The sequence below is a fragment of the Copadichromis virginalis genome, linkage group LG15 (genome assembly GCF_057382275.1).
Source record: "Copadichromis virginalis isolate Kocher_CV1m ecotype Utaka linkage group LG15, C_Virginalis_male_GT1.1, whole genome shotgun sequence".
NCBI classification, from domain to species: domain Eukaryota; kingdom Metazoa; phylum Chordata; class Actinopteri; order Cichliformes; family Cichlidae; genus Copadichromis; species Copadichromis virginalis.
The window spans coordinates 37833052-37847413 of record NC_140632.1 but is presented as its reverse complement, the minus strand read 5'-3'; the positions used below and the strand labels follow the sequence as shown (position 1 = coordinate 37847413).

Sequence of the window (14362 nt, the reverse complement as noted above, 5' to 3'; positions counted from 1 at the left end):
AAGAGTCTATAGGAAAACTTCATTGGAAGTGGCTCCAAAATCTCATAGATTTTTCTGTTTAAAAACTCTGATTATGATAATTTTGGAGTCCTTCCATGAAAAAGAAACTGAACTAATAAAATAAAGCCAAGTTATTTTAAAAATGAATAAATCCGTAAAAATTAATCGCTGTTTTGTTTGTTTGTTTTTTTTGGGGGGGGGGCTACTTTCATTTTTGATCTATTTAAAATAAATTTAAAAAATAAAAAAAATCCTAATTTGCAAAAGTGAAGCTGTTAATGAAGAATCAAGTCATCAGAAAATCAAAATAAATAAAAACCCAGCTGAAAGTCTTCATTTTCTGCTGGTGTGGTGATTGGAAATGATTGCCTTAGGTGATATCCGGTCACACTGATGAATGCATTTGGAGCAAATTTGGGGTTCAATACTGAAGTGGTTTGCAAATCAAACCTGATCGGTGGACAGCCTGCTCCCAGTCGTCTCCGTACAGGTACTAATCAGGCTTGGCCCAACCCAACATGTGGAGTGCTCGAGGTGGCGGTATAACCTCAAACTGAAGCAGCTTTAATTGTCATAAAATGTAATTTTTAGTTACTCAGTTTCGATGCCAAGCTGTTCAAGTAGCAGAGCTGAAACCATCGCTTACATTTCATTGTCACAGAAGCTGATGTCTCATGTATTTATTTTCTTTGTCACAAATTGCTGTTTATGATTATGCAGGTAAACCACAACCCATGAAATTGAAAAACAATACAATAATAGTTGTAATAGTTTTAATTGCTAATGAATCTTAAAGACAAGTACAACTTCTATTAATGGCATTAGAGTCTAAATGTGTTCAAGGTTCTGGTCTGCAAGGAAAATGGTGGTTACTGGATGTAAGCCGAGGCCTGTAAGTTTATGAATGTGTCCCTCTTTCATTATTTTTCTCTGGCTACTGATATGTTTGGGGGGGGAAGCTCCAGTAAATAGTGTCAGGATACAGTAAACCACAGTTTGTGACTGTAAAATGCAGAGTTTGCCAAGGCCAGCTACCTTACAGCTCATTAACTGATGCTATTTTGATTACAGGAATGAAATGCAGATAACAGAAGCAGGGCTATTTTCATTATACTAAATAATGCTGCAATTCCTGATCTCAGCAAATCTAACTCATGCCCTCTTTGCTCTTGGTTTGTGTATTTGTCACACTAAAATGTTTCAGGTCATCAATTCCTTTGATCTGAAACATGTACGTGTGACAAATATGCAAACAAATAAGGAATCAGCACGGGGTCAAGTGCATGCGTGAAGTGAAGATTGCCATGGCACTAATCCATGTGATGCAGTTTTTGATCTAATCATGTAGCAAATGAATTATTCCATATCCAGATGCTTATTATTGTGATAAAGCTCACAAAAATGAAGATGATGTACAAGCCAAACAGCAGACGATCGATCACTGTCCCGATCATTTCCCACTCCTGCGTGGCTTTGGTCTCTTGACAGTATTTGTCCATCTGAACTCGGATGGCTGTGAGCTCTCTGCCTAACATCCTCAGTTGTTCCAGAACTGGGTCCGGAGAGTCCAGAGAAGCTGAAAGTGTAACATCTGAGATGCTCTGATGGTCGGAGAGGTTTGTGGCGCTGGTGTTCGCTGATGGTGCTGTGAAACACAAACAAAACACCCTGAGACCACAAAAAGTGGTTACTTTTTCTTAAGTCGTAGATGGTGATTAAAATCGACTTGACTATATTACTACCGGCTTAAATAAGGATAAGCATAACGTACTTTTCAGCTGGGAGATACGTGGCATGACTGTGGAGAGTTGTGACCTAAAGTTTACGTGTCCAGATTCATCAGGATCAAATTGTTTACAAGTTTTAAAAAAAATTGGTACCTCGAACTGACTGCGAGAAAATGATTCATGCGTTCATATCGAACGGGTCAGACTGTTGTAACGCTCTGTTTGTAGGACTACACCATCATCAGAGTTCTTGCATATAGGCAAATATAACCATTACCCAAGCGTTTATGTCACTTGACTGGCTCCCAGGACACACACACAGATTTGCCTTAAAAATCCTTCTATTGGTTCTTGAAGCTCTCAGTGGTTTGGCTCTCTGGTACAAGTTAATATAATTCAGTGAAGGAGAAACTTTCAACTCGTTTATTCTTCTTGCATCCCTCCATCCATGGTTTTCAACTCATCCGGGGCCGGGTCACGGTGGCAGCAGCCTAAGCGGAGAAGCCCAGACCTCCTTCTGCCCGGCCCCCTCCTCCAGGTTGTCCAGAGAAACAGCAAAGCGTTCCCAGGCCAGTTGACAGATATAATCTCTCCAGCGTGTCCTGGATCTGCCCCAGGGCCTCCTCCCAGTCGGACATGCCCGGAACACCTCACCCAGGAGGCATCCTTGTCAGATGCCCAAACCACCTCAACTGGCTCCTTTCAAAGAGGAAGAGAAGTGTTTCTACACTGAGCCCCTCCCGGATGGCCGAACTCCTCACCCTATCCCTAAGGGAGACGCCAGCCACCCTTTGGAGAAAGCTCATTTCTGCCACTTGTATCTTGCTCTTTCGGTGGGAACGTACACCGATGGATAAACTGAAAGCTTCGCTTTTACGCTCAGCTCTTTCTTCAACATGATGTACAGCCTCCGCATCACTACAGTCGCAGTACCAATCTGTCTGTAGATCTCCAGCTTCCCTCTCCTCTCACTCGTGAACAAGACCACGAGATACAGTCGTGGCCAAAAGTTTTGAAAATGACACAAATAATATTTTTTACAAAGTTTGCTTCTTCAGTTTTTATCATAGCAATTTGCGAATACTTCAGAAGGTTATGAAGAGTGATCAGATGAATTGCAAAGTCCTTTTTGACATGAAAATAAACGTCATTCCAAAAACCTGCATTTCCACTGCATTTCATCGCTGCCATAAAAGGATCTGCTGACATCATTTCCACAATCTTCTTGTTAACTCAGATGAGAATGTTGATGAGCACAAGGCTGGAGATCATTATTATTACTCATTTATTGAGTTAAAATAGCGGACTGGATTTGTTAAAAGGAGGGTCATTTTTGAAATCATTGGTTACCTGCAAAGAAACACATGCAGCCATCATCGCGTCGCATAAAAGAAATTGATTCCATCCTGTTTTTTAAAACTCCAATTGCTTATTTGTACTATGCTTTCATTTTAGAGTGTACTTAAACTCCTTTATTTGGTGCAGGAACTCGTCCCTGACCCTCAGTGGGCACTCCTTTTTCTGGCTGAGGACCATGGCCTCAGATTTGGAAGTGCTGATTCTGAATCCTGCCTCTTCACACTCAGCTGCAAACCACTCCAGTGCCAGCTGGAGGCCGTCACCTTATGAAGCCAACAGAACCACATCATCTGCAAAAGGCAGAGATGAAATTCTGAGGCCACCCAAGTGGAAGCCTTCTGCCACTTGGCTATGCCTAAATATTATGTCCATAAAGATTATGAACAGATTCAGTGACAAAGGGCAGCACTGTTGGCGTCCAACGCACCAGAAACATGTTTGACTTATTGCTGGCTATGCGGACCAAGCTCCTGCAACATTTTTATAAGGATTGAATGGCCTGTATCAACGGGGCTAGACACCCCATACTTCTGCGGAACATCTCACCAGGGACATGGGTGAATGCCTTCTCCAAGTCCACAAAACACATGTAGACTGGTTGTGCAAACTCCCATACACCTCGAGTATCCTCGAGAGGGTAAACAGCTGGTCCAACCAAAACATAAACCAAATTGTTCCTCCTGCAGCCGAGGTTCGACTAACGAACGGACTCTCTTTTCCGGCACCCTGGCATAGACTTTCCCAGGGGGGCTCAGGAATGTGATCTCCCTATAGCTGGAACACACAATCCTCAGCCATAATGCCAGCATTATGTTGTTTAACCTAACACATAGTCCACTACAGTCAATACAGGCCACAGCTGTTTCTTCAGCTTGGGCTCTTAACAAAATCTTCTAGTAATAACGGGACTATAAAAATAATAACGTACCTTTGTGAGATGGATTGAGGGAGACTGTGACTCGGTTGCTCTTTTGCTTTGGAGGGATACAAACAAGAACAGCTAGATAACGTAACACGAGGACACTGAGCCAGTGAGGCACTGCGCTGTACTCTCTGGGCTTGTACTGAATGTTTGTGATGAACAGCGTCTCCAACAGGCTGGCAACCATCAGCGCCAGACTGATGGAGAAGAAAACATCTGCAGGAAACAGCACCAAAGACAGGAAGAACTCAGAACAGTTTTCATTAAATCATTTTCACATGTGAGCTCATATTCTCTTTCTCAGTCTTAGTTACCGTCGTGTTTAAGAAATGTCTGGATTACAGCCATAGATGCCTTATCTTGCTGTGTGTCATTGACATGACAACTAGAGCTAAAAAAAACCCCCCACACCCCAAGAATAAATGTGTCTTTAGTAGGTGGAGCCTTTTGGCAAGTTGACACTGATCGGGATCATCCAGTTTTGCAAAATGTACTTCGGTGAAGAGTTTCACAGTTTAGAAAACTTGTTTTTTTAGGAACTGACAGTTTTGGTGAAAATTTGATTTCGAGACGTCTGTTCCACAGATGTTTGAATTCAACCCTTCATAATCCAAAGGACACTGTATTGTCTTTCAGAAACACTGTCTCTAACCTCCTTAAGTGTATAAATACAGCACAGTGTATTTCTTCAAAAGAAGAACTATGCAGCCGATACTACATTTATGTACACTCACTGATGAGCGGTGTTTTCTCCCCGGTAACAGGCAGCAGGTCATTCATTATGAGCAGGAAGACGGTGTAGCCCAGGATGAGTGTCATCTTGAAGGAGGATCTGTCCACGCTCTGTGGGGGCAGCACAAAACTGAAGAGGTCCACTGTGATTAGGAAACAGCTGGGGACCAGGAGGTTGACCACATAGGCGATTGGTCTCCGTCTTAGCACGATCTTGGGAAGAGACAAAAGTATTAAACCTGTAAGAATTTTGTTAGATTGTATGCATCAATCAATCTTTTTCCTTTACAGCGATGTGACTGACAGAAAATGATTACATCAAGTTGTTGCTGCTAAAGTCACTGAATCATAGGATGTACTTAGTTTTTACCAACTGCTTCAGAATTTTGGTCAATAAATGAGATGTCTCATTACATCAAATATTAGAAATGAAGCTTTTAAAACGGAAACTACTTCCAAAATGCTGGACGTAATCCCTGCTGTCTTGTGCCACCACAGCACAGTTCAGTTTCTTTATGTTTCACTCATGCATCATCTGCACCTGATTTTACTTTACTTTCATTCTCACGACAAACATGTTCAATATGATAGCGACTGGTTTATAAAGGCTTCCCATAATTAGGAACTATTAAACAAAGTGTGATCAGCTATAACAGTACAAAATAAATTATCAGAAGGATGAAAAAGTCAGTAAAAACACGCTTACATAGTATGTGATCTCAGAGTAGCTTCCACTGTCTAAATGCAGGCTGGAATCGGCAATATTTATATCTGTCAGCTCCCACTCCCCACTGGTTACTATCACATCTTGGGACTCTTTCAGGACCTTTTCAGCTGTGGCGCCTTGAATCATCTGAATATCCGTAGCTAGAGTGACATTCAAGACTTTTGCTTATTTGCATATTAGCACATAGTTTTGTGTTAAAATCAGAATATGGATGCTCTATAGGGATGTTTTAGAGTTTAAAAAATAATTTTTAAGACTCTTTGAGATTATTATTTTTTTAAATTTTCAGGCAGCCTTACCAAAGTGTATATATGATCCGAAGGTCAACGAGCAGTTTTGGATATCAAAGGGAAAGGTGTAGATTCCCAATTGGCAAGAAGTGACCACTGTGATGGGCTTATCATCATATACATGACCTGTATTATATAAGTAGACATAGGGAGTTTTGGTAGAGCTGGCTTCGTCCAGGCTGGAATAGAACAGAATACAATAATAAAACACTGAAAAAATATAAAAACAATATATTCAAATCAGGTGATGAGTGTAAGAGAACAATAATTCATTATTATCAGGATGTCCTAAAAACTAAATGAAAAGTCTTCAGCTAATCCAAAATGCTGCAGCAAGAGTCCTGACAGGGACTAGAAAGAGAGAGCAGATTTCTCCTGTTTTGACTTCCCTTCATTGGCCATCCATCCATCCATCCATTTGCTTCCGCTTATCCTTTTCAGGGTCGCGGGGGGCGCTGGAGCCTATCCCAGCTGTCATAGGGCGAAAGGCGGGGTACACCCTGGACAGGTCGCCAGTCTGTCGCAGGGCTAACACATAGGTACAGACAACCATTCACACTCACATTCACACCTAGTGGCAATTTGGATTATCCAATTAACCTATCCCCACAAGCTGCATGTCTTTGGACGGTGGGAGGAAGCCGGAGTACCCGGAGGGAACCCACGCAAACACGGGGAGAACATGCAAACTCCACACAGAAAGACCTGATGGTGGAATTGAACTCAGGACCTTCTTGCTGTGCAGCAACAGTGCTAACCACCGTGCCACCGTGCTGCCCCCCCCCCCCTTCATTGGCTTCCTGTTAAATCCAGAATTGAATTCAAAATCCTGCTCCTCACATACAAGGTCTTAAATAATCAGGCCCCATCTTATCTTAATGACCTTGTAGTGCCATATCACCCTATTAGAGCACTTCGCTCTCGCTCTGCAGGCCTACTTGTTGTTCCTAGAGTATTTAAAAGTAGAATGGGAGGCAGAGCCTTCAGTTTTCAGGCCCCTCTTCTGTGGAACCAGCTTCCAGTTTGGATTCAGGAGACAGACACTATCTCTACTTTCAAGATTAGGCTTAAAACTTTCCTTTTTGCTAAAGCATATAGTTAGGGCTGGACCAGGTGACCCTGAATCCTCCCTTAGTTATGCTGCAATAGACGTAGGCTGCCGGGGGATTCCCATGATGCATTGAGTTTTTCCTTTTCAGTCACCTTTCTCACTCACTATGTATTAACAGACCTCTCTGCATTGAATCATATCTGTTATTAATCTCTGTCTCTCTTCTACAGCATGTCTTTATCCTGTCTTCCTTCTCTCACCCCAACAGGTCACAGCAGATGGCCCCGCCCCTCCCTGAGCCTGGTTCTGCTGGAGGTTTCTTCCTGTTAACTCATTCACTGCCATTGACGTCTATAGACGTCAATTACGTTTTTCAATGGGAGGGGCCAGAATACAACCTCGGGCAGCTTGTCAGTGAATTTTATTTTTTCATATATTTGTAAATAAATTGTTTTGATAAAACATAACCTTTCTCAGTGTTATTTCTGTTTTATAGAAGTGAAAAACTATTTTATATGTTAGAGGTGTCACAAAGCAAGAAATATTAGTGTCAAAGGCACTTTTCTGCTTGAAATGTATTTTTCACAAAAAGCTCATTTTCTCCCTTTTTTTGGTCAAAACAGGCATTTTTGGTGGAACCCACCTCTCTTCTACAGCTGATTACTAAAGAATGGAAAATGGTAGAAACAAGCTTTTTTTTTTGATGAAAGAAGAGAGTCTGTTCTTCATTTTGGTAGGTTCAGCGTTTATATGATCATAACACACAGTTTTCTGTGGCTCTTCAAAAATGAGTAAAAATGCTCAAAAACCCTGGCAGTGGGGAGTTACCCGAGTTGAAAATGGCTGGCAGTGAATGAGTTAAAAGGGAGTTTTTCCTTCCCACTGTCGCCAAAGTGCTTGCTCATAGGGGGTCATATGATTGTTGGGTTTTTCTCTGTATGTATTATTGTAGGGTCTACCTTACAATATAAAGTGTGATTTGGCGCTGTATAAATAAAATTTGAATTGAACAACACTGAAAATAAATGTCGCAGCCTGTCCAGTAGGTGGTGCAGAGGGTGGTCGGGGTTCCTGATTAGTTTATTTATCTCCTGCTCCCCCAGCAGACCACAGCAAAGTACACTGCACTCATCAGGACGTAAGCTTCCTTAGCAAAGAAAACCTGCTCTTCCACTTTCTGTTTACAGAGCAAGTGTTGGTCTCCCAGCTCAGTTGTGGACGGCGATGTCTCTCATGACTGCTTTGTCATTTCTGACATTTTTAGTGTTTTAATTAAAAGTTAGTTTCTTCGACTTGATTTAGAAAATTCATTAAACTTACAGCTGTTTTAAGTGAATGTCTGGGACCCAAAGGTTGTCCCGAGGAACCGAAACTCTTTTAGCTGCACATTCCTTCTCATCCCAGTTCAGTCCTTCGATATCCCACTCCTACATTAAACAGAACAACAGCAAAACTGTTCCACAGCACTACAGCTATCATGCTAACTGCTGAAACAGGGAAACACAACATCTGGCATTAAGTCATGTTAGACTGTAAGAAAAAGTTCCCAAGTGATAATAAATATTTGAAATTACTGTTACAGACTTAAGGAAATCTAAAATAACAAGTAATGTATTCTTTATGTATTAATTCAGTGGCCAAACATTTTGATTCATTCTTATGATCGCTCTGGATTGGTTCATTGTGCTGAAAATACAAATAGCTGCAACAGAAATAATTTACAAAATGTCAGTATAATCATATAAGAAATGTGACATTATTGTATTAGTTCTGAGAGCTGTTCAAAACATACCAGGACCTGCCATATGACTGAAGACAGTGTTTGGGATTTTTCATTCTAAAGATGAGTAACATTAGAAAGTATATTAGAGTCATAAGGATTATTAGTTCCACATAGATGACATGATGTTAATATTTTGTGTATAAGCTGTGTAGACTCACCACTCCTAAAATTCCTGCCACTGTTATGCTGATGGATATGTTTATTGGCTTTGCAAAGGTTTCGACAGGACGCAGCAGTTTGTTAGGGAACAAATGATTTGTGAGTTCATCAAACAGGGCAGCAGGAGTTGGGCTGGTGCAGTTCAAAGCCGCCACAAAGCCTGAGATCAAGAAGAGAACAAGCAAATTAAACGTACCATTATGTTAAATGCTTGAACATGAAAACACGCAGGCTCAGTTCTTCCATTTGTATTTTTTTTTTTAGTGCAGCAGATGCTTATTTTATTACAGCGGGTAAACACGTGAGAGCCGAGTGTGTTTACTCGTTTCTTTTGTTTGTAATGAAAATGTAATTGTACTGAAAACACTGAAAAATAAAAGCAGATCCAGTGCTGCCCTTTATTGAGATAGATGTAACTGAATGACCTCCTTCGTTTGAAAATTAATGACAAAAATAATAGTGATGGGAAAGTTTTTAAACATTTAACCATTTAGCTTCTCTGTTATGTATTAATCTGCATGTATATCACGTATAAAGAAATGAAGGCAATACTTTAACTTTAGTCTCTAAGTTAGGTTTGTTTTTCTTACAGGAAGTTTTAATGCTAAATTTTAATAAATCCTTCATACATTAGTAAATATGTGTAAGGTGTTACGACTGTGCAGGAAGTAAATCAACACATTGCTGTCGCTTTCTTTGTTGTGAAATGTGTTGATAAAATGTTTTCTTGCCTTACCTTGTAGCAACATGAAACAGATGACGATCAGCTCAGCAGCTTTCACACCGGCCATTTTCTGTCTCAGCTTTATTTAGCCCTTATTAACATGACAAGTGGCTGATACTCTAAATTACAACAGCTTGGGTGCCGTCACATACAGATAAAGCTGTGAGGATGCGCAGGTGAAACCAGTAACCACCTTCAGAAACTAATATTGACTTTGCAGTGTGACACACGTACCTGATGCACGCGTCCATCCACACATTGTTGCAAGTGTTTGGATTCAAAGCAGGTTTTTATCACTTATCATCTTCACTTGGATTTGTTCCGTATGAGTCAATCACATGATGACTGTTGTGACAGCTTTTTTTTGGCAACAGGCTCTGCTGCTTTCAATTTCCAATAATGTGACATAGGTACGCAATTATAATTTGTGGTGTGATATTAGGAGGTCAGTGAAGATTTTAACTGGCAAATAGTTTTTACAGACCAATTTGAGCTGGTTTGATGGAGATAAATGGGCAGCAAGCAGCCTCTCCATTGCCAGAGAGCTCTAGTTTTGTCTCGTCTGACTAAAGGACGCACTTCTAGTGTGCATAATCTTTCTTCAGGTTGTCCTTAGTATACTTCAGTCTGCTGTGAAGGTGTCTCTTTTGCAGAAGTTGAGTTTTTCTTGGTTTGCAATCTTGCAGTCCATTCCTGTGCAGGGTTCTAGTGATTGTCTTCTTTGAGACCACAGTTCCTGACTTGACTAAATCATTCACTCATCTCTTAGCATTTGTTATGGAGTCTTTAAACACACATTCTCTCTCTCACTAGTTTTCTTTCCAGAGTCTTTGAACTCTCTTGATTCCTGCCTCTATGTTGGAAATCCTGTTAAAAAGTCCTTAGGACAATTGTGTTGGTGACAGCTTTTGTTATAGTATCAATAATATATATAAATATGGAATACTGATACATGTTTGCATAGACTTCTGTGGAATATGGAGACACTCCTGGCATTATATGAGCAAAGTGAGACTCATTTTGTCAGGTTTCGTGGAGATGACTGTAAAGACCCAAACAATCCCTGTTATGATCTCAGTGATGGAGAAGCTTTGATGAAATAATTTGGTAAAAAGTTCAAACTTACTTAGGAGGACCCCACCACGCCTGCTTAAAGAAAAGTAAATGTGCTGATGTGATGGCTGCCCTTACAGCCACACAGTGGTAATATCACCATATTAGTGTAGAGGCTTTTACATAACATTGCATTCACACTTGTCTTTAAGTATAAGAATTAATTTACAGGACAAATAACTGATTTGGTTCAGAATTAATTCACATTTCCACATAACACTGCATTCTAAAATAAGTGCGCACATTTTAGTTTACACTGTTATGTATGACTAATCTTTTGTTTTCCGGGTTACCTTAGTTGCAGCTGCTCCAGTCTCTTGTTTGAGGAGCCAAGAGGTGGAAAAGGGGCGGAGCGAGCTTTAAAGGAAGACTGCAAATTGGTTCATTCCATAACTCGGGACCATGGGGGGGAATTGGAGTTTATTATGTTGGTTTCAGTTAGGCTTTGTGTTAGGAGAGTTAGGAGTTAGGAGAGGTGGAGGAAGATCTCAGCCTGGGCGTCTATTGTCTTGTGTAGTCTGGAAGATGAGTGGATGACGGGGTGGGTGCAGTTTTCTCTGTGGTGGGGTCGGGTAGGCTGTCCCGGGCTCTGTAGGGCCAGGCGGCGCTGCTGAACTGGGCCCCGGTCCGGATGGGCCTGGGCCCCCTTTTGCTGGTGGGTTGCAGAGTGTGCGGGTGCCTACTGGGGTCAGCGGCTGGCCCCAGGGAGGGGTCACTTGCCCCGCCCTTCCTTCCCTCCCCATCTCCAGCTGCCTCCCTCTTCCCACTCCACCACAATCACCCACACATGCAGGGCCTTGGGGTAAAGGTATGTCACCAGGGTGCGGGGGAGGCATCTCCCCCTCTGTCCCCTTCTGGCTGCCTGTACTTCAATTTTATCCCACAACTTAGACATTCACATTACTCACACTCTCATTACACATACATATAGGATCTTGGGGGTGGGCACGCTACACGGTATCCAAAGTACCATCAGGGTGTACACCTCACCCCTGGCGTCGTTGCCCACCTCTCAATTTTAAATACACGTAGACATTGAGGGCTATCAGGAGGGACTATGCGCTTACCTGCTGCTCTCTGGCAGGTAGCTCCATGCCCTCCTGGGTTTTAAATGCACCTTAGAACACACATGCATCAACACTACAATGAGCGGGTGGAGGGAGGTTTGGAGTCTTCTCTCACCCCCGTTCTCTGCGGCCTGCTGGAGCGGGGGGTCTGGGAGGAGGAGTTGGCTGTCCGACTGCGGTCTGGAGTGTGGGGCCTCCCTGCTGCTGCCGAGTCGGGGCGGTCTGCCTCTCCCCACCGCAGGGAAAAGGGAAACACCACCTGGGTCTGGGTTCAGTTTCCCCCTCCAGGGGCAAGGGTACCTAGACCCGGTTCGTAGAGTACGCTTGGGGAGTGTGATCGTGTGTACAGCGTCTCTTTATGTCTGTCTCCACGTTGGTTGAGTGTGGAGTAAGTGCATATGAGAGCATGAGGGTGGGAATGGATGTTTGTATCTGTGTGTGCCTGTATGTCTGTGTCTATATGTCAGGTTGGGTGTCAGGCGCCACCTCTCTGGGGACATCTCAGGCCCTCCAAGGTTTGGAGGCCTATCTCCCCCGACCACCACTTCCCCTGCCAGTGGCGGACTCCCTCAGACATCGGTGCGTTGGTGGTTCTTTGTGTCCGGGGATGGGCGTCCGGGTAAACACCGGCTCACTCCTTGGCGGCCGCTTATCGGGGCCTGGAGCCTGGGGCTTGCTCGGGCCACTTCGGAGGTGGGTTGCCCCCGGCCTCTCGGCCTGGGGCTCGGTCACTCAGGCACAGCTGGCTGCCGGCGGAGCTCACAGGTGCGTCACTGCAACCCCCCCTGGCTTCTGCTCCGCGGCTGCTGGGTGAGCCCTCATCTGGGACTCTCCTCAGCTCTTTCTGGGACAGTGGCGCGGCTGCCCCTCTGTTGGTCTTCCTTGGTCTCTTGTGTTCTGGGGGCCTCTGGATGTCTGGAGTTTTGATCTCCTCCATACCTGCTTCATGCCCTGGAGGACGGGGCTGTGGCCCCCCCACACCCTCTAGCAGATCATTACATGAAGGAACCTTTTAAAAAAAACAAGCGCGTCCATGCTCACAGGTGTACACACGGGTGATCACACCCACAAACTACACCCTTTTTGGCTCCTACCTCAAAGCACACTGTGTTCTGTTGATCTTATGTGCTGCACAATAATGTTTAATATTTAGTATTTACTGTCATATTCCCATATATCATTGTGATGTTGTTTATTCTATTACTCTTGTTCTCTTCTGCTTGTTTTCTTTTTTCTTTCTCAACAGGTGATCCAGGTGATCGATAGATGCATTTCTTTTTCTTTTTTTCTCTGCCCGTTCTGTTGGTTTTTGTTTTTTGCCCTTCTCCCCCGTCCCTCTTCTCAGCTGTTTCTCTTTCCCTCTTTCTTTCCCCCAGTCAAGTCTGTCCCGTATTCAGCAAGTGAAAATAAAATAAACAATAAAAGGTGAATCAAATGGACCATTACGGCAAGGCTGGGATGGTCAGTTTGGTAAAGTAAATCCGTTGGGCATCTTTCTTTGCCTTTAGACAATAATTCTGATGGCAAAAGAGCCAAACGGGACAGGCAAAGAAAAAAACAAAAACAAAAAACGACTAAATAAAACAGGCAATAAATTAACCAAAAGCAGTTTAAAAAAAAAAAAGAAAAAAAAGAAAAGCCAGTGTGCATGGATTCATCCGTGTTTGCCATTACACACTTCAGCACCATTGGGCAGTGATTTTCAGGTTCCTTTTCACATGTAATGTACAGCTGGCCACTACACTCTTTGCAAAAGCCTCTGATTTTAATAAAACAAGATACAGTTCTGAGGTACACCTTGGCTCGTTTAAAAGTAATGGTGCATGTACTTTTAACCTCTTTCCAGATTCCCTGGTTTACAACATGAGTCCATGTACCTGGCTTCAAAATTGTGTATTCCCTTTTCTTGAAAGTACTCTTTTTGTATGTGACTTTATGTGGAATCATATGTATCCACTGTTCAAATGGGAGCTCCACATTGAAAGTCTTGCAGTCTTTGTTTTGAAAAGGAGAGCTGCTTTGTTCAAAATCATTATCATTGTCACTGCTGTCTGTGTCAGTCAGTCTCTCTTCATCACTGTAATCCAGAGCAGCCCATACATTGTGTCTGTTTAATTTAACAAAAGTGTAAAGAGCTTTTGGTGTCATCTTTTCACCAAGTTGTTTGCATAGATTTTGCCATATGTCATCACTTGGAGTTGAAACTTTTCCATTTTTTATGACTGCTTCTTTAGAAGCACGAAGGACTTCAAATACTGCAATTTTGTCCACCACTGATTTCTTTGGCATCTGTCAAGCAAAAATTAAAAATGTGATATATTAGTGCTATAATTTGGTTATAACTTTAATTCTACATCTTTAAGTGGACATTAAAAGTGAACAACTAAGCTGTAGTGCCTCTTCACCTCACTGTGCAATACCTTGTGCAATACTTTTTGTAAATAGTCAACAGTGAAATAGACTCAATACTTGAAATGTGCAATTCACTTGTATTTTTATTTTTAATTCCTATTTATTCTATTTATCCCCTTTGTATATTTTATTTATATTTGTCTCTGTATTTATGTTATATATATATATATATATATATATATATATATATATATATATATATATATATATAACATTCTGTAACTGTAACTTCTGTCGGTGCTGTGCTTTTTTTGGAAATCGAATTTCCCAGAGGAACCCACCTGAGGGATTAATAA

General features: G+C 42.2%; 1 protein-coding gene across 2 annotated transcripts; it reads right to left on the bottom strand.

The window, feature by feature from the left end:
- Window positions 1-664: 664 nt before the first annotated feature.
- Window positions 665-9617, bottom strand: LOC146692948 (5-hydroxytryptamine receptor 3A-like). 2 transcript variants are annotated; one of them, XM_085433230.1, is made up of 9 exons: window positions 9487-9617; window positions 8750-8910; window positions 8601-8645; window positions 8129-8235; window positions 5767-5936; window positions 5447-5607; window positions 4743-4953; window positions 4015-4224; window positions 665-1645 (listed from the first exon to the last, which is right to left on the bottom strand). In XM_085433230.1, exons 1-9 carry the CDS (start codon window positions 9539-9541, stop codon window positions 1341-1343), a joined length of 1425 nt encoding a protein of 474 aa, XP_085289356.1. In that variant the 5' UTR covers window positions 9542-9617; the 3' UTR covers window positions 665-1340. The 2 variants fall into 2 exon arrangements, with proteins under 2 accessions (XP_085289356.1, XP_085289357.1); XM_085433231.1 differs by lacking the exon at window positions 4015-4224.
- Between the last annotated feature and the right edge of the window lie 4745 nt (window positions 9618-14362).

Coding starts and splice junctions, on each gene's coding strand:
- LOC146692948 (XM_085433230.1), bottom strand. CDS start 9,541: ATGGCCGGTGTGAAAGCTGCTGAGCTGATCGTCATCTGTTTCATGTTG. Junction 5,608..5,766: donor CGGATCATATATACACTTTG/GTAAGGCTGCCT, acceptor ATGTCACTCTAG/CTACGGATATTCAGATGATT. Junction 4,225..4,742: donor GGAGAAAACACCGCTCATCA/GTGAGTGTACAT, acceptor TGTTTCCTGCAG/ATGTTTTCTTCTCCATCAGT.